The sequence below is a fragment of the Prinia subflava genome, chromosome 3, assembly GCF_021018805.1.
Source record: "Prinia subflava isolate CZ2003 ecotype Zambia chromosome 3, Cam_Psub_1.2, whole genome shotgun sequence".
NCBI lineage: Eukaryota > Metazoa > Chordata > Aves > Passeriformes > Cisticolidae > Prinia > Prinia subflava.
In genome coordinates this window covers 31809392-31829892 of record NC_086249.1, presented here as the reverse complement: position 1 = coordinate 31829892, position 20501 = coordinate 31809392, and the positions used below count along the sequence as shown (strand labels likewise).

At 34.4% G+C, this 20501-nt stretch overlaps 1 protein-coding gene across 2 annotated transcripts in view; it reads right to left on the bottom strand.

Annotated features, from left to right (window-relative positions):
• Window positions 1–20501, bottom strand: part of DYNC2H1 (dynein cytoplasmic 2 heavy chain 1) — a 144120-nt gene that overhangs the window by 54295 nt on the left and 69324 nt on the right. For both annotated transcript variants that reach the window (XM_063394563.1, XM_063394564.1), the window contains exons 70-81: window positions 20385–20474; window positions 18435–18500; window positions 16309–16359; window positions 15836–15913; window positions 14550–14681; window positions 13102–13174; window positions 10316–10476; window positions 8303–8428; window positions 6672–6782; window positions 4728–4883; window positions 2711–2786; window positions 1039–1250 (exon numbers count right to left, since the gene is read on the bottom strand). In XM_063394563.1, the coding sequence (XP_063250633.1) occupies window positions 1039–1250; window positions 2711–2786; window positions 4728–4883; window positions 6672–6782; window positions 8303–8428; window positions 10316–10476; window positions 13102–13174; window positions 14550–14681; window positions 15836–15913; window positions 16309–16359; window positions 18435–18500; window positions 20385–20474 (1332 nt within the window). The remainder of the gene's footprint in view (window positions 1–1038; window positions 1251–2710; window positions 2787–4727; window positions 4884–6671; window positions 6783–8302; window positions 8429–10315; window positions 10477–13101; window positions 13175–14549; window positions 14682–15835; window positions 15914–16308; window positions 16360–18434; window positions 18501–20384; window positions 20475–20501) is intronic.

Sequence of the window (20501 nt, the reverse complement as noted above, 5' to 3'; positions counted from 1 at the left end):
TGTGCCACGAGCATTTTGTCTTCCCTTGGAGGAGCATGTGTTGGATATGCACATGGACTCAACATGGACTCTGACTTCAGAGGTAACAACAGTAGCAGAACTCTACATCAAACATTGAGGAAATGCTACTTGAAGACACAGAACTATGAATTCTTACATACATAACTGTGTAAGATATCAAGAGATATTAAATGCTGTGCAGGCTAGAAAAAAAGTTTCATCTACTTGACCATATTATCTACAAGAACAAGAGACTAGCCTGTTTTTTTATCCCTTCTGTTTTTATATTAACTCAGCACATCTATAAAAAATAAAAAATAATGGTCATAATAAAGTAATAAAAAAATCCCCAAACCAAACTTGAGCAGTCAGAATCCAGGTAAAGAATGTCAAATCACAGCAATTTACTTTAACTGAGATAACATTATTTATATCTGTTTGTATTAGAGGTCTAGTATGGAGTCCTCCATTAGAATGCCCGTGAATCTTAATCACAGTAACAACAATAATTATATTGTGAAAGGACAGGGAGAGATCAGTTGTTTAGACTGTTAAATTCCCTCTCTTTTACACTAAAGGAATACTAAAGCAGAATCAGAATCCATACTGGTCACCAAATAAAATGCCATATACCCTCCATGGCCTGCCAACAGAATGTTGATATAATTTGGAAACAAGACGGTATATTAAGATTTTCCTGTTTTATCCAGAAGTTGTAGGACTATTTAGCAGTCTTTAAAAAACTACTGTTATGTTAATATACAAATTACATAAAAACATAATTATATCTTTGTCATAAATTAACCCAATGGTTTTGAATCAAGTCTTCATAGCTAGACTGCTCTGCACCACAGTCCAATCAGATATCATAAAAAAGAATAGCGAACTGACAGAGTTAATGCTTCACACACAAGAGATAATTTTCTGAAGAAATAGAGATATCCTTTGGACTGTAATTTTGGTTTTCTTTGTGGAAATATTTCAAGAATAACTCTTGAAAATGAATTATTTATTAGGTGATAGAAGATGTATACCTACCAAAACACTGCAGGAATTTGGTAAAGAGATGGAACATGGGAAAGTACTCATCTTCTTGCCTCTGGCATTTAAATTGCCAATGATTCGTGAATTGAAAAGCTGCTCCAAGTAGGACCGAAGAACCCTCATATCAAAGTAATTATCAACACGACCTCCATAAATTGCATTTTCAAACAAGCCATGAACAAATTCCCACTGAAAATCTTTGGAACCTATGAATCAATTCATTAGTATTAGTTTTGTATCACTCAATAGCATTGCATTATAAGCATTTCTTCTTGTCACTGCATCTCTTCAGGGTAATAAAAAGAGATAACACATCAAATAATTCTTTTTAATTGTTCTTCTATATGACCAAATAGTAAAAGCTGCAGAAACTTGAAAGAGTATGTGAATATTTTTCACTGAAAAAACTATCACTTAGTGTGTTGCAAATGAATGATTAGAAATTTCGCTTTAGACTTGAAGTGCCTTTTGAACTAATTAGTTATATGCATTTCAGAAATTATGCTATTAAAACTTTAATTTTGTGCTCCTTTGTCATAAATACAATTTTATACACTATTTTCTACCACAGTACCATCTGATTTCATAATATAAACTGACTGCTTAAACCAAAAGCACATCATGCTCCAAATAGGTAAGATTACTGCAAATGTCATCTTTCAAACATAAAAAGGTCCAGGATAGACACTTTGCAAATGATTATGAATCATACAACACAGCACATAAATTTAAGCATGCTAATAATAATTTTCTGGTCAGACTGATGTTGGGTTATATTACTCTGACCCAGCTATATCCCACAAGTTCAAAATAACTTATTTTTCCTCCATTCTGTCATAGTTGCCCAAAATAACTACATGGGACAATTATCTACTTGCATCCTATTAGCTTTCATGTGCAGGTGAAAGCTTAATCAGAAAGGTGCTCCCTAAAGTCTGCTGAAAGAGGGAAGTGGCAATTACTTGAAGTGGAGGTTTAGTGGTGGTGGCTGTTGTTTCCTAATGCTTCAATCATTACTTCATAAGAAAAGATATTTTCATAGTAATAAGTAATGATTATCATTGACAGTTAATTATTCAATCTCTTTACATCACTGTGTGGTTTAATTCTGCACAACTAAAGTCTAATTTTAGAAGTACTAACCATTCACAGATCCCATTTAAGTCAACGATTGTAAATTATCTCTACATATCAGTTCCTAACTTTACTTTGAAATTGTACAAAATGTAAAGAGTTTAAAAAATTACCTTTACCACATTAACTAATATTAGAAATTCCTACACTGGTTAACAGAACGATGAAGTGGGATCTAGCTAATGCTGAGTTTTAATATGAAGAATTCTTTCATATTCAATTCATTTATTCAATATTTTGGGGAACTCACACTGGAAAGGAATGGAGAAACCAGATTTCATCTTACAGGTAGCCCTGTATTTCCTATTTCTTCCTCTGGACTCAAGAAGCTGAGCAGCATACTCCCTAGGCACCAAGAACTATTGGTCTATCCAATCAGTCAAAAACGGATTTCTGATTCACCCTGTTTTTCCAGTTTTGCTTACTGATGATGAGCTCTACAGAATCTCCACTTTCATATGAGTGTTATAGAAATATAAAGCTCTTCATGCAGCATCCCTACTAATGGGACTTTCCTTAAGAAATTACTTACCCTCAAAGAGTCTATCAATGATGTCAAAACCAGCACGTAGGTCAGACATAGAAAATTCATAAAACTTGGTCCAACCCTACCATGAAAACAAAGAATTTCATTAGTCACACAAAGATAATCATGAAGTAAAACACCAGTATCATGTTGTTACTGAATGCTGTATAATACTTAATGAAAAAAAGCAACAACCTGTGTCCTCCAAAGTGCATTTTTTGAAACATTCAATAGATGTAGTATTAAAAAAATCAGTTGTAACAGTTCATTTAATTTTATATACTTACAAAAGCCAGAATCCATTCAGTATGAAAAATACAAACTTAAGGTTAATTAATTTCCTATCAATATTTACTGCAACTAAAACTTGCTGACATCTGTGACTATATCATGCATTGAATTACAATGTTTTATTTCTGAGGACCTTTTCATATTTCAGTATACAGACTGTATTTTCATAAATAGAACTGATTCTTCAAACATAGTCTTTAACATACTCTCATAATCTTACTCCTTAATTCATGTCACTTCTCATCTGACAAAAAAAATTATCAATTACTGCTACTATCACCATAAAAATGCTGACCATGTATATTTTAATGATTTGCAGTTTTTACCTCCTTTTTGTTCTTGGGCCATTAATCTTTATGTAGCAGGAATGCATTCTGTGTATGTAATTCTCACAAAAAGCTTTCAGTGTAAATAGGTAAGTATAAATAAATACTGATATATGACAAATCATTTAGGAAATCTGGATCTCAATGTCGTGTCCTGTTGCTCTATCCTTTTACAGTGTACTTTGCATCTGGATGATATCACAGCAAGAGTGCATACGACTCATGATGAGAAATGCAAATGTGTCAGCAACATGCACATGTCCAGTGAGATGAATACAGCCTGAGGTCAAAACTGCATCTGCTCCACAGATCACAAAAAACTATCAGCCAGCCACCATGAAGGTCATATTCTGGAAAGATGCTCCTAACAGTATCCATGTTGGGGTTTTTGGACAGATCTGTACATGAACCCAAAACAATTCAAAATTCATTATAAAATACAAAAGCTTCTACTTGAGATTAACTACAGTCCATCAGTGTTAGAAACTGGTAATCTTGAAATATAAATCCATCACTGTCTGCACATTTGTGCAGTGAAATTAAAGAGAGCATCAATCCTATCTTGTGTTACTTGCAAAACCGGCCAAACAAACATGGATTTGAACTACAACAGACGAGAATTCATGTGTCAGTTTAATACTTTAAATATTTTCACCTAGTGTACTTCTTGAACACCATATTGAAAAGCCTGTTACTGCAAAAAGCAAACAACCTTAAAAAATCACGAAGTCAAAATTAGCAAAAAACTCTCAAACATTCCAGATTATGCCAGATCAAATCCTTCAGATGACACAGTAATTTCATATCTAGTCTAAAGAGAATAAAATAAACAAGATATAAAGCAGTTGCTGTTTGGAGGGTTTTTTTGGTCTGTTTAATTTAAGCCTCTTGCAGCCAGAAAAAAAAGTTCACTTTTATTCAAAATATAGCTAAGGAAAAAACACATCTATGAAAATCATTATAATCCTCATAAGAAATTAATGATTTCCCTTGTTCTTCCTTCTCCTTGAAGGAGTTTGCATGAAGAAAGTGTAGACAATGTCATCTCCTCTCTCCCTCCAGTATCTCTTTTCTCATGTCTTCCATTCAATTGTTTTTCTATAATATATTTGCCTGTCCCAAGCAAACAGGATTCACAGAATCTTTTCCACACTTCTGTAGCAGTATCACTTAGTACATGAATCACAGAATAACCCCACACAGGCAGAAGCGATTTTCAGAGGGACAGGAACTGAGGTTACCAGGATCTTATTGTGGAAGGAATTCAGAGACAATAAAAGCAGGCACCAGAAACATCCAAGTTTTTCTCATTTCTGCATATGACCCAACATATACGTAATAAAAAATACTTCCAAGAATAAAAGCTAATAAATGGGGCAGATTTTTTAAAAGATAGCAAATATTACCTGAGGGATATAATTTCTTCTTTCTTGGCATACAGCATGAAACCATGCTAAACAAAAGAGAGAATGTGCTCTAGACAAATTTCCCTTTTTGTTGATTTGCTCCGGTGTCCAAGATTCATAAGTTCGTAAGAGATTTTTTTTGAGGCCTGGAGGTGCCTGCATTGGAAGGAAAAACATTGTTCTAGACAGAAGACTTGGTATTTTCATGTGATATTTTCTTAGACTATGACCTGAGATTTTTAACTTAATGAAATTACCAACAGTACTTAATAGCATAAAATTTAACACAAAAAAAAATGTTTCTAATAAACAGCCTAACGACAGAATGATTCTATAGTGAAAATAACTTCAACAAACTGAAGGAAATGGTAACCAGGTAACCAGAACTAACTTATAGGACTGCCCTACATGAAAAGAACTTAGAGAAAGCATAGTAGTCTATCAAAATACATCAGCATAAAGTAAATTCAATTGTTTTCAACCAAAAGAACTTACTTCCTGATTTTACAACCTCAGCTACCCATTATTTCTGATGTAATGAATGTCAAATTGCCTTATTCCATCCCCACACCCACACTCTGTTAGCTAGCATATTGGTATACATGTATGATAAAATGCCAGTTCTCAGATTTAGTGGTAGGTAATGTTCACAACCCCCAGCAATAACTGCATTTAAGGTGTAACCAAAATTACAGTGCTTAAAAGTAAAAACAACTGGATACTCAGCCATTTTCAAATTATTTGCAAGTCTGAAGGCAAGCATAAATTTTAAAGATATTTGAAATACAATTTCGTGTTTCTAAAAATGTTTGTTGTTCTTTCTTTCTTTTGAAAAATGGCTTAGTGTTTCCATAAGATTACCATGGTTGCTTCTGACAAATAATTGCAAAATACTGCAGTAAATTGACTTTTTCTTAACATCTGTATCTTCACTGGTATCATTCTGCATACATTGGAACATACTATAACCATATAATAAATAACATTTGACAAGGCACTGCCTATCACTGTTCTTTCATGGTAACAAAATATTTACTGCAATTGGAAAGGAAACAAAATTATTTAGAATACTACATTTGTGCAAACTTTCAGTTATTCCAAAAAGATAGTGGAATGAGTCACACAGTCCTGCAGTTTCTGTACCATTGAAGACCTCAGTATAAGCAAGAAGGTACTGCAAAACCTTCAAAATGCCTGCAGTCAATGTAAAAGTGTAACTGCTCCAGCTTCTTCAAACCCAGCAACACTGGACTCTAAAAGGTCGAAGTTTCCTGGATTAGCTGCAGGCAAAATCGCCACATTCCATTATAAATGGAAGACTTAGGAGCACTCCCACTAATGATTTCCATATTGGACATTACTGCTTAAGTGCATTCATGACTAGACTACTCTCCAATCAATTGGAGGAAGATGGTCACATTTATTCCTTAAGCTGAGCCATTTCAAATGCAAAGGCCTCTACTTTGAGTAACGGCTTTTAATTGTATGTTCTGCTCTATGGGAGGAAACCCACTTTTGTTGAAAGAGTCCAGTGAATATAAAGCTACAGGGTCAAAAAGGAAAATAACGAAGAGAAAGTGGGATTCTGTGATCTTCACATGAGAATATTCACCAAGGAGAAATTCCTTGTTTTCCATCCATGTAGCAACACCATTGTTGATTTTTGTTTTTAAGAGAAACTGCCCAAAAGATTAAATGCACAAAAGAATTTGGAGCACAAAACAGAACAACTACTTCTCCTAGGTAAACATATTTTCAGTTCACTTTCAGCTGGAAAAAGCTTCTAGGAAAAAAACTATCTTTCAAGGTAAACTCGTATTTTTTGTATTACATGTAATTGAAATATAAGGTAAAACAAGTTATTCTATCTGAACATACAGTTTGCTATACATCAAGGTTTATTCAATGTAAAAATCTGATAAAAGCTTTCCAAACAGATCTTACTTCGTAAGTTATTTTCAGACTTGATTGAAGCAAAATCGGAGTAAATTTTGGATGAACTTCAGTAGTAAGCCAAAGACGAAAGTTTGGTTGAGGATGTAATGTATTCAGTTCCTATTAAAGAGATGTTCTATATTGAAATAGGCTTTGAGGTGATTGAGGTTTTTTATACATAGAACAGTATTTACAGAATTATAATATCCTGGATTAGAAAGTTAGGTTTATCTAAAAAATCGACAGTTGCTTATACACATAAGGTTATAGTTCAAGATGTGCTGCCTCCCCTACATCATTGCCATGCTCAAATTTGAAGTTCATCCTAGCTGTGTCAGATACTTGTACCTTTCTCCTAGATACTGAATTCAGGACATAAAAATATAGAGCAGTTATTTACTTCTTTTAAGTACAATAACCCCAGAAGGCTACATCAGAAGTGATGAAGGCTTGCAATGTGGGCGGCATATCAACAACAGATCTCAATGACCTTCAACACCAGTATACCTATATTAATTTCTACCTCACTGTGGTACACTTGGATCCATATTCAAAGACTGAGAACTGAATTTCTGTACCTGGATGGAACTGACTAATGAATATGCAGCAGTCTCTTAAGAGGATGTTTAAATGTAAGAATTACATAGCCTCACACTTGCTAATGGTATGCAAAACAGGCAAGGGGATGTGCAGAGTCAAACGTCAGAAAAACTTAGTCTATATCATGCTCAGCAAGAAGTTTAACACATTCAGTATTCAGTTCATGTGGAAAGAGTAAGACCCTCCTGACACATATCCATATTTTAATACTTAAAAGATCTGAAATTTTGTATTCAGCAAGGAGCTTACAAACATTTCATTACCGTTGACTGTCTTGTTCAGACTACATGACACACATCAGTGTTATCTTGCTTTGCCTTTCCATTTCTTCAGAATGGATTATAGGAATGGTGAAGGTAATGCCACATGGTTACTGCTAGACAGATGACAGACTCCAAGCTCATGTCCATGGACTATGCTTTACAAAAACCATTGAAAACTGGAAAATTAAGACTGTAGTAACTGTTGAAGGAATCCCATGATTGTCTTCTTACTTTATTTGTTTTGAGAGTTTCATGATGATGTACATGAAAAGTATATCATATAAAATCAATTTTAGTTAGCAAGTTAGTGATTTTATATGCCCTAAGTGTGTGTTTCTATAAAATATGACACATTTTCATTTCAAATTAGTAAAAACCTCCTAGTTACTCAGCCTGAATCTGCACTTCAAAAATAAAAGAACTACCAAAATGAAAGTTCTAGAACTAAGGGGGAAAAAATTAAATTCAAGCATACATAAATTCCTAGTTCATGAAAAAACATGGGCAGTATCCCTTGAAATACCAGAAGTTCTAACTGAAGCATTTACTCAGTCGTGGTAGAAATACTCTACATTGTATGAAAATTAAAGCACTCATACAAAGAAGGGAGCTGCTTAGATCTTAAGCAGTTCACCTTATTCATAACTGAGAAAACCACAAAAGTATATTTTTAAACTTCAGTTTTAAACATCACCATGGAAATGCCTGAAATGCTTCAGAGATGTTGCACACTAATTTTGTCTGGTTTCCCGTATCATCTTCTCTATTTACCCTCACCTTCTCCAATACAGGAAGCCAAGATGTAACAAGATGCAGGTTCTTTAAACACAGCCATTCTCCATTCTTTGCACATTCTCTTAAAGTTTGAATAGCCAGGTCAGCTTGGCCCTGGCCCATGGCAATCTGAAATGGCAGACACAGTTGTATCAAGAATCCCATATATCTCATTTAAAAATTAAATATAAAATTGTGTTTTCAAGTTAGAATGCATACGTTAAAAAAAAGAGTGCTAAAGATAACCAGAATTTTCTCTAATGTGATAGGTTACTAAAGTAGGGGAAAGATTAGGGGAAACAAGTTCTTCTCTGCAACTTATCTAGCCAGTTTCTGTACAAACAACATTATCTAGTCTTCTAGGTAATTCCCTGGGAAGTCAAAAAGTAATTTAAATATCAAGGGCCAAACTGCATTACTGCAGAACTGCAAAAATAAGAGATAAATGAGAGCTAAGTTTCTTTTGACTGGAAGTTAGGAGTATTTCATTTGAAGAGAAATACTCAATTTTGTATTAAAATGAATGAAAAACTAAGGCTGCTCTCTTTTCAGCTGGGATATATGAGCTTCACTTTTTATAGTACTGGAATTAGTTCTACCTTACAATTGATTTGGAAGATATACAAAACAAAAACCCCTGAAGCAAACAAGTTGAAAATAAAAAGGTCTTAGCCAATGTGAAAAGTCTTGTCTTGGTACTATGATTCTCTGACTAAGTAGAAGTGAGCATAATATCCTAAATAATTGAAAATAGCCAAAAGAAGACAACTGAAAGTCCCCAGCACAAATTTAGCATTCTCTTCTTTATCCCATGTGAGAAATAAATCAACAGAGAAGAAAATTCTTCTATGTTCTATTCAAATTACATGAGAAAGTGTAGGAAAAAACAACAAAAAATAGTCTCATTATTATAACAATTTTCAGATGATGTAGCTTTGAGTCCTGATCCTTAACTGAATACCATGCTATGCTACATTTTGAAAGTCCAACATGTAAAGGACATTTAGAGATAAACATGAAAATCCATGTGGCAGAGTAAGAAATATGTGTTCTGCAATATTCATAGCTAGATAAGATGGCAGTAGAATCTAAATTTTTACAGTTTGATGGGAAAAATATATTATATCAGTTTATGTTCCAGGAAAGGAACAATTTCAAGGACTATTTAAAAGCAACATTAAACTTGACATTTTCCATTTCTATGCTAACCAGTGATCAGCTAGATAACAACTTCCCTCCCCTTAATATGTCAAATGACAAAAGGAAATAATATTTTACAGACAGTTATAAAGCACAGTGGTACTGTGTATTGAGAATATTAGAAAACCACTTGATTCATATAACAATTTGAATTGGAATGGATCCTGGAAGGTATCTAGTCCAATCTCCTGCTCAAAGTAGGGCCAGGTGCGAAAGATCAAATCAGGAGCTAAGGGCTTTGTCCAGTGGATTCTTAGGAACCTTCAAGGATGTAAAATTGCTCAAATTATTTTAAAGAATTTCAAAAAATACCTAAGTATTCACAAAACACAAACAGAATTTCACAACATACCTAAGTATTCTCAAACACTGAACACCCGGTTAATGTTTTCTGTTGAAGAAAGAAATGTGCAAATTCTATAGCCAGAGGAAAAGATGAAGTCTAGTTTTTACTGGGTTTTGTTTGTTTCATTTACTCCACACTAAAAAAGATAATGTTGAAGCATATATAACAACTCTCAGACTCTTTTGTTCTTTTCCATCCATCTTCTCATCTTTTCCTTCTCCACACTGGAGGAATGCCTCATGTTTGGATTCTGCTTGTGTGAGCACGACTAATTGGGTGTCTTTTCTCCAGCCCATCTTGCCAATGGAATGAGAAGTTAGTGTCAAGACAGGTGGAAACAACAGAACACCACAGATACCAAACTATGATTTTACTTACTAACTTCCTTGGAAAGCGAAGTACAACAGATATTACTACAACAAAATCTTACACATTGTGGTTTTTAATCACTACACTTATCTAAGACTGACCTGATGGTAGCACTCAGTACTTCTTTCAACACTGGCAAGTTCTTGTAATTCTTGAGAAGGATCAGCACCAGGAGAAATTATTATCAAGATGGGCTCAATTTCCAGTGTCTCTTTATACAGACGCTTCATGTTCAGAGGTGATGGAGATAATTCTTTTATTCCTATAATCAGAATTAAAATTATTATGGAAATAAAGTGACTACACATGATGGAGTGCTTCATTATCCACTTTGGAGTTCATCTGCCTGTCAAGAGTTCTGTTCAGCAGACACCATAAAACTGGTTTTAAAATGAAAAAAAAAAACCTTTACAACATGCAGGTAGGTTTGAGGCATCCTATATCAAGAAGAGAAGTGTTTCTGGATTTCCAGCTTGACAAACCGCAGTCTTTATTTAGAGTGTAATCTTGAGGAAAACATATGAAAAGAGAGGAGTGGAATGAGAAGCTATGCTATTTGCTAAAACTAATTGCAGTATATATATCCAGGTGCAGAACTTCTCTCCTTACTGCCCTGAGAGCCTTAATTATTAGACTTACACTGTTCTTGGTACTACAATTACATATACTACATTTATTATTTGTTTTAATATACAATTTAAATGTCTAGAATGTTGACCTAGTATAGGCAGGGTATTTATACAGGAGCCCAAATATACATGTGTAAGTGTATCATAAATTAAATAGTGTTAACTACATATTTTCATGCATCTTTAGACTGGCATTTAACCAGTGAAGCGTTGGGTGCAATAGGAAATCACAACATACAGCAAGACAGAAGAGCCCAAACCAGTGACATCTATGCCACAACTACTAAAAGATGCAATGCACACTTCCTTGAGGATGCAGACTGTTTGCAGTCTTGAGCTATTGTGTTGCACACAGAACAATGCTATATAATTTGTACCACAGAATCATGGAACCGTTTGTATTGGGACCTCGAAGATCATCTCGCTCCGATCCCCTGCCATGGGCATGGGCACTTTCCACTAGACCAAGCTGCTCAGCCTGGCCTTGAACACTTCCAGGGATGGGGCATCCACAGTTTCTCTGGGCAATCTGCTCCAGTGCCTCACAACCCTCACAGGAAGGAATTTCATCCTAATATGTAATCTAAATCTGCTCTCTTTCAGTTTGAAGTCATTCTCCCTTGTTCTGTTACTACATGCTCTTGTAAAAAGTCCACCTCCAGTTTTCTTGTGGACCCCTTTGAGCACTGAAAGGCTGTTAACATGGTGCATTTCTGTATAGCATGGGAAATAAAGAAATAGGCATGCTTCAGGTGATACAAAATACATTCATAGAAAATTCTTATGAACCCTATCTTCAAAAGAAGTTATTTTACTCCCTCTTCATCCATAAATTTCAAAATACAGGTAAAAGGTGAGAAAAGAAAAAAAATGTCTGGATAAAACAGAATTGAAAGGCTTTCTTGTAGGATATTACAGCTCTTTTGGAATTTATTTTTTCTCACAGGAAAGCAGCCAAATATGATTGGAAACCTAATGGCTTCCTTTAGAACTATGTGAAACAGTTTGTTTGTTTCAGGGCAAGGACACTGAAAAAGACACAGTAGGAAAAAAATATGGAAAAATATTCATACAAGCGTGACATCTTTTACTGGTTAGAAAGTGCTAGTCAGGATTTCACCAAACTCATTGATATGCATGAAAAATCTGTGGATGATTTTTGGATGATTTACTGGTTTTGAAAATCCAGATGGAATCAATGGTATTCTGCCTTCCTTGGTGAGGCAGCAGCTTCATGCACCAAAAACATTCCCTGGTGCAGTGTTCCACCAAGGAACTGGTCCCAACACAAGTAATTTATGTAATACATTAAGATTTGGAAGACAGTAAGCAAGCAAATAAATTTACTGTGCCTTCAGGTCTCTGCTGGTTTTTGAGCGACACACACTGCAGATCACTCTTGTCATTTGAGTCCAGCAGGCAGGGACATTGCCAGCATGGGCCGTGTCACCATGACCAAAGCACCCTCTCTATCTACTAATAATGTTTGTCAGAGAAGCTATACCTTAATGCTGAAAAACCCTGTCTGGGTGGCAGATATAGGGCCAGTTTTGAGCAACAAATAATGTCCATAGACAGCATAAGGGAGTAAGATAAAGTGACTTTTAAAACTTACAGTGTCCACCCTGATGAGAGACTCAAAACTGCTAAAAACTGAAGGAAGGGGTTTGTGTGCTGTACTGCAATATTAAGATTATTTGGCATATAGGCTTCAAGCTTTGGCTATAATAGACTTGAGATAGGAAATTGACTGACTAGAACAAACAGACAACCGTAGCGTTGAACAACTCTAAATCATGTGTATTTTTAAACAGACCAAGAGTTAGATAAAAATGACTGATATTAAATAAATAATCTTTTGAGACTCAATGTATAAAATCTCAAACCTAATGGTCTTTAAATGGTAAATGACATAATATTTATGGAAAGTCTGAGTCCTAAGGAGAGTGCTGCAGTGTAAAACTTGGAAAAAACCAGTTATCTTCCTTTCTTAATTACTCCAGTGTTCAAGAATTAATTACAAGAATTTGACAGATCCTTTTACTATATTTTCAATCACTGTGAAGAATAAGCCAAACCATTTTAAAAGCACTTTTAAGAATATTTTACAATAACAAAACCAGCAAACCCGTTAAGAGCACATTTTCATATGCTAAAGCTTAGGTATCCCACAAGAACTATAAAATAAAAGAGAAACATAGGACAAAAAAAGCTATTTAATTGTTGTGCAGAAATGCCTTGGTGAAAAATTAACTTACCAAGGGTTTTACACGCAAAAAGAGCCATGGCACTCTGTAGTCTGTCTGGTCTGACAGCCTGGACCACAAGTACCTTAAAATAAAATATATTCAGGGGAGATAAAAATATATAGTGACAATTTAAAATGCAAGACTCTTCTAAGAAGGATGAACTCTTTGAATTTACTTCAGAACAAAGTTGTTTTCTCTGAATAAATAGAGCTATCTGATCATCGCTTTCCAAGTCAATCTACTTAATTGTTCTTTTGTAAGTAGCTTGTTCTATCAATAGAATCAGAAGATAGATCTATACCTAATGTCTACTTCTACTTGTAAGCTACAATCTTTTCTACAATGTTTTAAAAGAAAAGTAGCTATGTGGGTAGCTAGAATGACAGAAAGCACACTTAGCTCTACCTGAGTATCTAAATTCTATGCACATATATAGGCAACAATGTCCTACATGGATTAGAAGTATTTCTGGTTTCAGTTCAAACGAATTTATGAGTGGCACATCAATCTAACAATGTAGTTTCAATATATTTTATAAACAGAAACATTCTTAATACTTTCTGTACAAGAAACAAGATGCACTGATCATTCCAGATTTACTTTCCTATAAATGCAGACATTTTCTGACAACACACTGCACACATAAGAAGTGCTCTTCAGCATTTCACTGAATCAAATATGACTCAGACAAATTCCTTTCCAAAATGGTTTGTTTCTAAATTCCATACATGCTATTTCAGTTATTTCATGCTAATCTTCCTCCTCCACAAAAAAACTCTAAATAGACAGTAGCTAAGAGCCAATCAACATGAAACTACATTGTCTAATACCTCATCCATTCTCTGGATGTTTTCATGTAAAGTAACTTCAAAAGAAAAATCACAGCATCATTTGAAAGTAAGTAACAACATCTTTTTTCCATAAACACAAAAGTGGTTTTTCTCTTCCAGTGGAAAAGGACTCTCAGGTTGAGGAAGGAACTTGCCTTTCCCAAATTCTTGGTGCATTCTTTATCACTGGGTTTTCAGAAGTCATTTTTCATGCCTTCTATTCTAAAGAAGCAGAGGCTGCTACTGCATTTTGTGTCAGATGTGTGAGTTTGCACATTCAGTGATGAAGTAAGATGCTCAACAAGCTGACACATCCAGCAGTAACAAAGCAACCATGAAAGAATTTTATTATCTATTCAAAAAATTAATTCCATGTATATTTCTAAAGAACTTGTTGCCTTAGAGGGTATACTCAGTTGCAGCTAATACATCAACACTAAAAAGACTCAGATAACAGAGAAATAATACGCACTATAGAAAAACAAATAGATAATTCTTAGATTAAAAAAATGAGTTAAACTGTAAGACACTGTAAATACTGTCACTGCTTATAATTCAACCAGGCCTGGATGTAAAATTTACTTTCACTGCTGAACTCATAATTAATATTATGAAAGGAAAGATTACCTGCTGAAACAAGGAAATTCTTTTTACAATGGACGATGGAAATTCTTGCTCACATATAGAGCTCTGAGAAAAAGTGCACCACAGACTTTCATCTTCAAAGCAAAGTGTCTGATAGAGACCTGGGAGAGAAACCTACAAAACAAATAGTGTAAATTTAACTGTAAAGAAGAACAGCCATTTGCACATTGTATATTTTAATTTATTTCCAAATATCAGTATGATTACTACTATGCAAATCACATAATTCAGTATTATCCTTGGAGTTAGAGAAGAAAAGGGTACATTTTAAAATTAACCACTTGTTCACCTATTCATTGGAAAGACTAAATCTATATTTGCACTATAATTTTTTTAAAACCTTAAGGTTCTTTGATTTTAAATTTGGCCTTTACCTTTAAGTCCTTTCCTCTAATGATGATCTGCTATCAGTAATATTTTGCTATCAGTGCATGCTATTGATTCACTGAGTTACTCAACTTCTCTTTGTTTGTTTGTTTAAATCTCTAACTATTATGCTTGCCACGCCACTATTGTGATTGTTCCTGATTCCTGGTTGAACAAAATTAAACAGTGAACTCTGGGTTTTGCAAAAGAAGTCCTTGCCAAAGACCAGTCAAGGTTTTATTCTTGCTGCTGAGCTACCTGCAGGAGAAAAAGAGGCTAAGACAGAATTTCAGGACTAGTATTTTCCTTTAGTTCCCCTCATGATCAAAGGACTTCAACATTGACTGTGGTAGGAGGAACCAATGCAAGAAAGAGTTGTTGTTTTATTTCAATCTGAACAATCACAAACTCTGAAATACTTGTAAAGATGTACAGAGAAATCTGATGAGGAGAATATTAATTTCTGAATTAACAGTTTATGGCTTTTAATACAATAGGAAGTGATTTTTGAAAGTCATTATGTAAGTGAAATCTACAGCTAAATATTGGTTGCAATTTTTCTTCTATCTTCCTGTCTATAAAAATTGTAGAACTTGGACAGATTTACAGTATTTTCTAGTCTCAGTAAGATGATGGGTTCATTCACATGCATTGAAATTCATTGTTAGATGGGGTAGAAACGTTCATGAAAAAGGCTCAAAAAATGAGACTAAAATAAAAACAAGACATCTTTGGGTTTTTTAGGTGAATATATATTAAGCCATGGTTTCTGCAAGATAGAATAAATGGATTAAAACAACAAAATATTTTTATCTGACAAATGTGAGTATTGAAGTCCAAATTGCTATCTGCCAAAACCAAAGTTCTTCAAATTTAAATTCAACAGACCACGTGCTGCATACCTTCAAAGACGCTACTGCCCAGACTCGGTCCTGTTCTATCCAAGAGGGGATCTGGTCACGAGCACTTCTTTGTGAATCCTTATGGAAGCAAGTCACATCACACATGTAAGTTACAGGAATTTTTATGAAACACCATATCAGTAATAAGGTCGTGAAACCCATGTTGTTAATAAAAACATTCACAACAGCAATCTTTCTGTGGTCTTTTGCTGAGTTCATAAATGGCATGACAAAAAAGCTACCAAAGTATTTAAATATGAGACATACTGTTCACAATTGAAATTAGAAAACTACTTGCCATGTTCAAAAAAATTTTAATAAATGTATATTTTTATAGAACTATGTGAAAATTTACTCCTTGCTTTAATACATGAATACAATTAATTAAACAAAATAGCAAGAATACAACTTTAACTTTTCAGAATTAAAGTAAATGTTCCTTATTTCAAGATATGAAAATAAATGTAGCTTACTGATTTTCTGATAGTGTCTCCAATGATCACACCTGTAAAAGTCTCCCATTCCTGGGGGGAAGAAATAAACAACTCAGGTAAGTCACAAGACATCTTCAAGAACAAAGATTAACATGTAGTAGCATGTAGGGAGAGCAAGAGAAGATAAATAAATTAAATCCTAAGTTCTGAAAGAGTTCCAAGACATTTTCTAAATGTGAGGTGATGCTACCAATATGTAATTCCTTTTTCAGAATCCAAGCTAAGTGGCTGCAGTGCTTTATAAGAAAATGAAGCAAAGGGGAAGTTCTACACTTTCTCAGCACCCACAGTTCCTACCCAGACTGCCCATCCATCAGGAAGCAACAAGCGTGGCTGGCAAGGACACACATCCTGCCTGGTGGGGCATCAGCAGCCCACACAAACAAGTAACTACAGAAAGCATGACTGAATTTATGCATGATGAAATCTTTTAGATTTTGTATATGTATCTAGGAAGACTATTTTATATAATTTTAAGACAGATTAGACAAGTCTTTAAAACCACCAGAAATTGCATAAACATGTATTTGGAGGTGGCAAGAAACAGATAAAAATTTCTTCATAAGTACTGAAATTTTGCATAATTGATATCAATATTATATGATAAAGACTTTTTTATTAAAGACAATAGTAACATTAGAAACTTAAAAGTCAATTGACTAAGAGTAATACTGCTGACAGAAACCCCAGCACAGTTTTGGCATCCATCATTATCACTGAGTCTTGAAACAACTCCCTCTTTCAGTTACAAACTGATGTTCATATCCCAATTACACAGAAAATGCTTGTGCACACAAAAATGCATGGAGTATTTTTTGGTTTGTGCAATGTTGTTATGAAGAAAAGAACTACAATACATAGAGAATATAAAACTACTTCAGAAAAATCTATACATATTGATTTAGAAAGAGAATGTCCTTAGTAAGAACCAATGCATTCTACAATATATTGTTGAAGTTGTACTATAAATTTCATATTGCTATGCAAAAAAAATATTTAAGTGTAGAAGGCTTGATTCACTTGGGACAGGGACTTAGAATACTAAATTCTCTAGCACCTTATTAAACAACTCCTAGTCTCATCACATTAAAAGCTTTAGAAGAAATAATTTTAAAAGAATAACAACTTCAGCTTCATTTTCTTCACTAAATATTTTGTACAAGCACTCTTCTCTTAATGATTTAATTAAAATAACTTCTACCTTTCAGAGAAGTAAAAAAATCATTTATATTTGCCTGTTTTCTCTCTTGGGTATTCACATACTGTAAGACTATGCATTATATATAACCTAGATTAAGCTCTCTAAGAGCTCTAATAGCTGATGGAAATGCATGCTAAACAACAGAAACCAACACATAGGGCTGTACTTTACAAACACTTAAGCCAGGATTTAATTTAGACAGAAAACTGTTTGCAGGTTGCTGCCTTCATGACTTTAGAAATTCAAGAAACATAAAGCGAGGTATTTTCAGAATAAAATAAATAATAAAATAATAAATATGAAGTAGGGAACTTTGGATAATGAAGAGCAGTCAGAATATTCTTCTGCTAACAAGTGAGTTATTTTTAGGAGGCCACATCATTGCTGAAAGACTGAGATTTCACTTTGGAAATCCATGTGTCTACAACGAAACTACTCCTTTATCGGAAGGTTCCAATCAACTTTTTTGAACCTTGTACCTTAAGCTCACATCTTTCATATAATCAAGTTCCATTACTTCCTTCAAATGTATTATCTGATGTGTACCTTTACCTCTATAATGGTCTCTCCTCTCTCTATTAAACTGACATCTGCTATCATTTGATGTCCCTTCTGGTCTCCAGCTTCTAGTACAGCAAGCCATAGTTCTGTCTCTCCATTTCTGGAGGTACTTAAGGTAATTAAATGTGTCTTGACTCAGGATAATCAGCCACGTTTAAGCAATTGTATTAAGTCAATTATGCACACTGTTTCACAGCAGGCAGCCTTTATAAGATTAATCTGACCACACTACAGATAACTACAACTAAGGCCTACACTTAGTGACAGGAACTTTTTATCTACTTATTACTCTTCATATTAAGTTTGAGTAAAATACTTGGGGATTTTCTTCTTTAGCACTTACATTCTCTTGAAAAAGCTCAGGGTGCATTCCTCGTACAAAATGCAGAGCAAACATTAACTGATCAGCCTGAAAAAAAGTAGGAAAAATGTATTTATATACTCAGGAAAAGCCATATTTCTGGTTCTTTTTTATAAGTAACATTTCTTTTTTTAAAAAAAATCATATATCCTAACTCAAAATTGCTACATATCTTTGCAAGTTAGAGACAAAAACTAACTCAAAGTGGGTTGTGGAGTGGAGGGCAAAGACGCCCCCACTAGGAATTACCATCAGGTTTTGCAAGGCACTGAAGTTCTCATGTTATTGATAAACATGAGTATCATATGACATTGAGAACAAATCACACCATTTAACTTTTTCATCTTCTCAGACAAGGTCTGCAACGAAATCCTTATCACAACTGCATATTAGGATGCTCCCTGGATGATCTAGTACCCAAAATTTGAATGAGAATTCTTTGGAAGAACGCTAAGTGGCCCAGACCAATCCTGCTTTGACAAATCAAAGAGGAAGGATGGGCCAGTTCAAGTGCTTGGGTAAGTTTCTTGGCATCACTTCATTTAGTAGCATCCATGAAGCCCATGTACACATATATAATAACCACAGACAAAATCATTCTTCTCAATTCTAACATGCTTCTTGTATCAGCTTTACCATAGAGACACTAGTAAAGCCTCAGTGTCCCAGCAGACTTTAAAATTTTCATGGATGAAAGAAAGAATTAGCAGTGAATTGTTGATGGTGTGAAGAGTTTGTTCTCTCCCTTATTAGAACACAATAGTAGACTGGATGGACCATTAGTATGAAGCTGCACAGTTAACAGATTTTCAGAATTTTCTAAACTCTAGTCTGATCACACTTGAAATCTTTCATACTAGAAATCTCTTCTCTGCCTCTCATTTGAACTCTCTACTCTTTGCTTAAATATAAAAATTGCTGCCTTCCATATGCACAAGATGTAATGACTTTGTGGAAGGCTTCACATACTCATGACTTCAAAGACAAACATTAATTATTATGAGACAATTTCATGAGAATCCACTTGGACTTTGATAAACAAAACCCCTTAGAAAGAACTGCTGCCCCTGTATCCTCAATACAGCATTGCAAGACTGGGGGACAGGGGTAGGAGGTGGTGTAAAATTTTCAAGATATCTCCATTCTCACAGATCAAGCTACAGACTTGCATGATTTGTACTGCTCAAACATATATGCAGATCTACTATGCTTCCTTCAGCCTGATACTTTGAAAAAGCAGCTCTTGTTATGATAGTTTCCCGTGAAAGTAAAAATTAAAACTGAAAATAAAAGGCATAGCTTCCCTAGGTTTTCAGTAAGAAAGTAAGACGTGAAAAGACACCTGACTGGAATAAAGAAAAAATATACTAAGAACATTTTTTGGAGGAAGAACAAGGAGCAGACAGAAACAAACAAGGTAGCAGGTAGACATTTGGGATAGGCCATGAAAAGAAAAAGGAGAATATCACAATGTAGGACTTTTAGAAACATAGAATCATCTAGGTTGGAAGATAATTTTAAGATAACCAAGACCAAATATCAATCTAACAAACCCATTTCTGTTTCCTTTTAAAAAAACCCAAACCAAAATACAAAAAACTCCAAAATAAACACATGAAACCTTATATTTAGGAATGCAAGAAGCATGGGTGAATGCAAACAAGTGCTCAGAAGACTGCAAAGCCTTCAGGTGACTGACTTCGAAGCCAGAATGAGGCAGAGAGGTAGAGCTCTGTGGAGAAATGTGCATCAGCAATAATAATTTGGTCATATTCTGATTTTAAGTCTGCATTTAGCATGTTAGTTATCGGTAGTGTAATGTTTTGGAAATGTTACACAATACTGCTTATTTGAAGTAGATGAAGTGTCGGCTGCTGAAAGAATACTTTCAAACCCAGTGCACTGTATAGAACCCAAAAAAACCAGTCTTACCTTAAACAAACAACGACAAACATATTCGTACACTGTATGTTTCAATGAGCCAATAAGCAACTTGATTCTTTCCTCAGTATTACTTGAATCCTAAAAAAGAAATTTCAAACTTCAAAA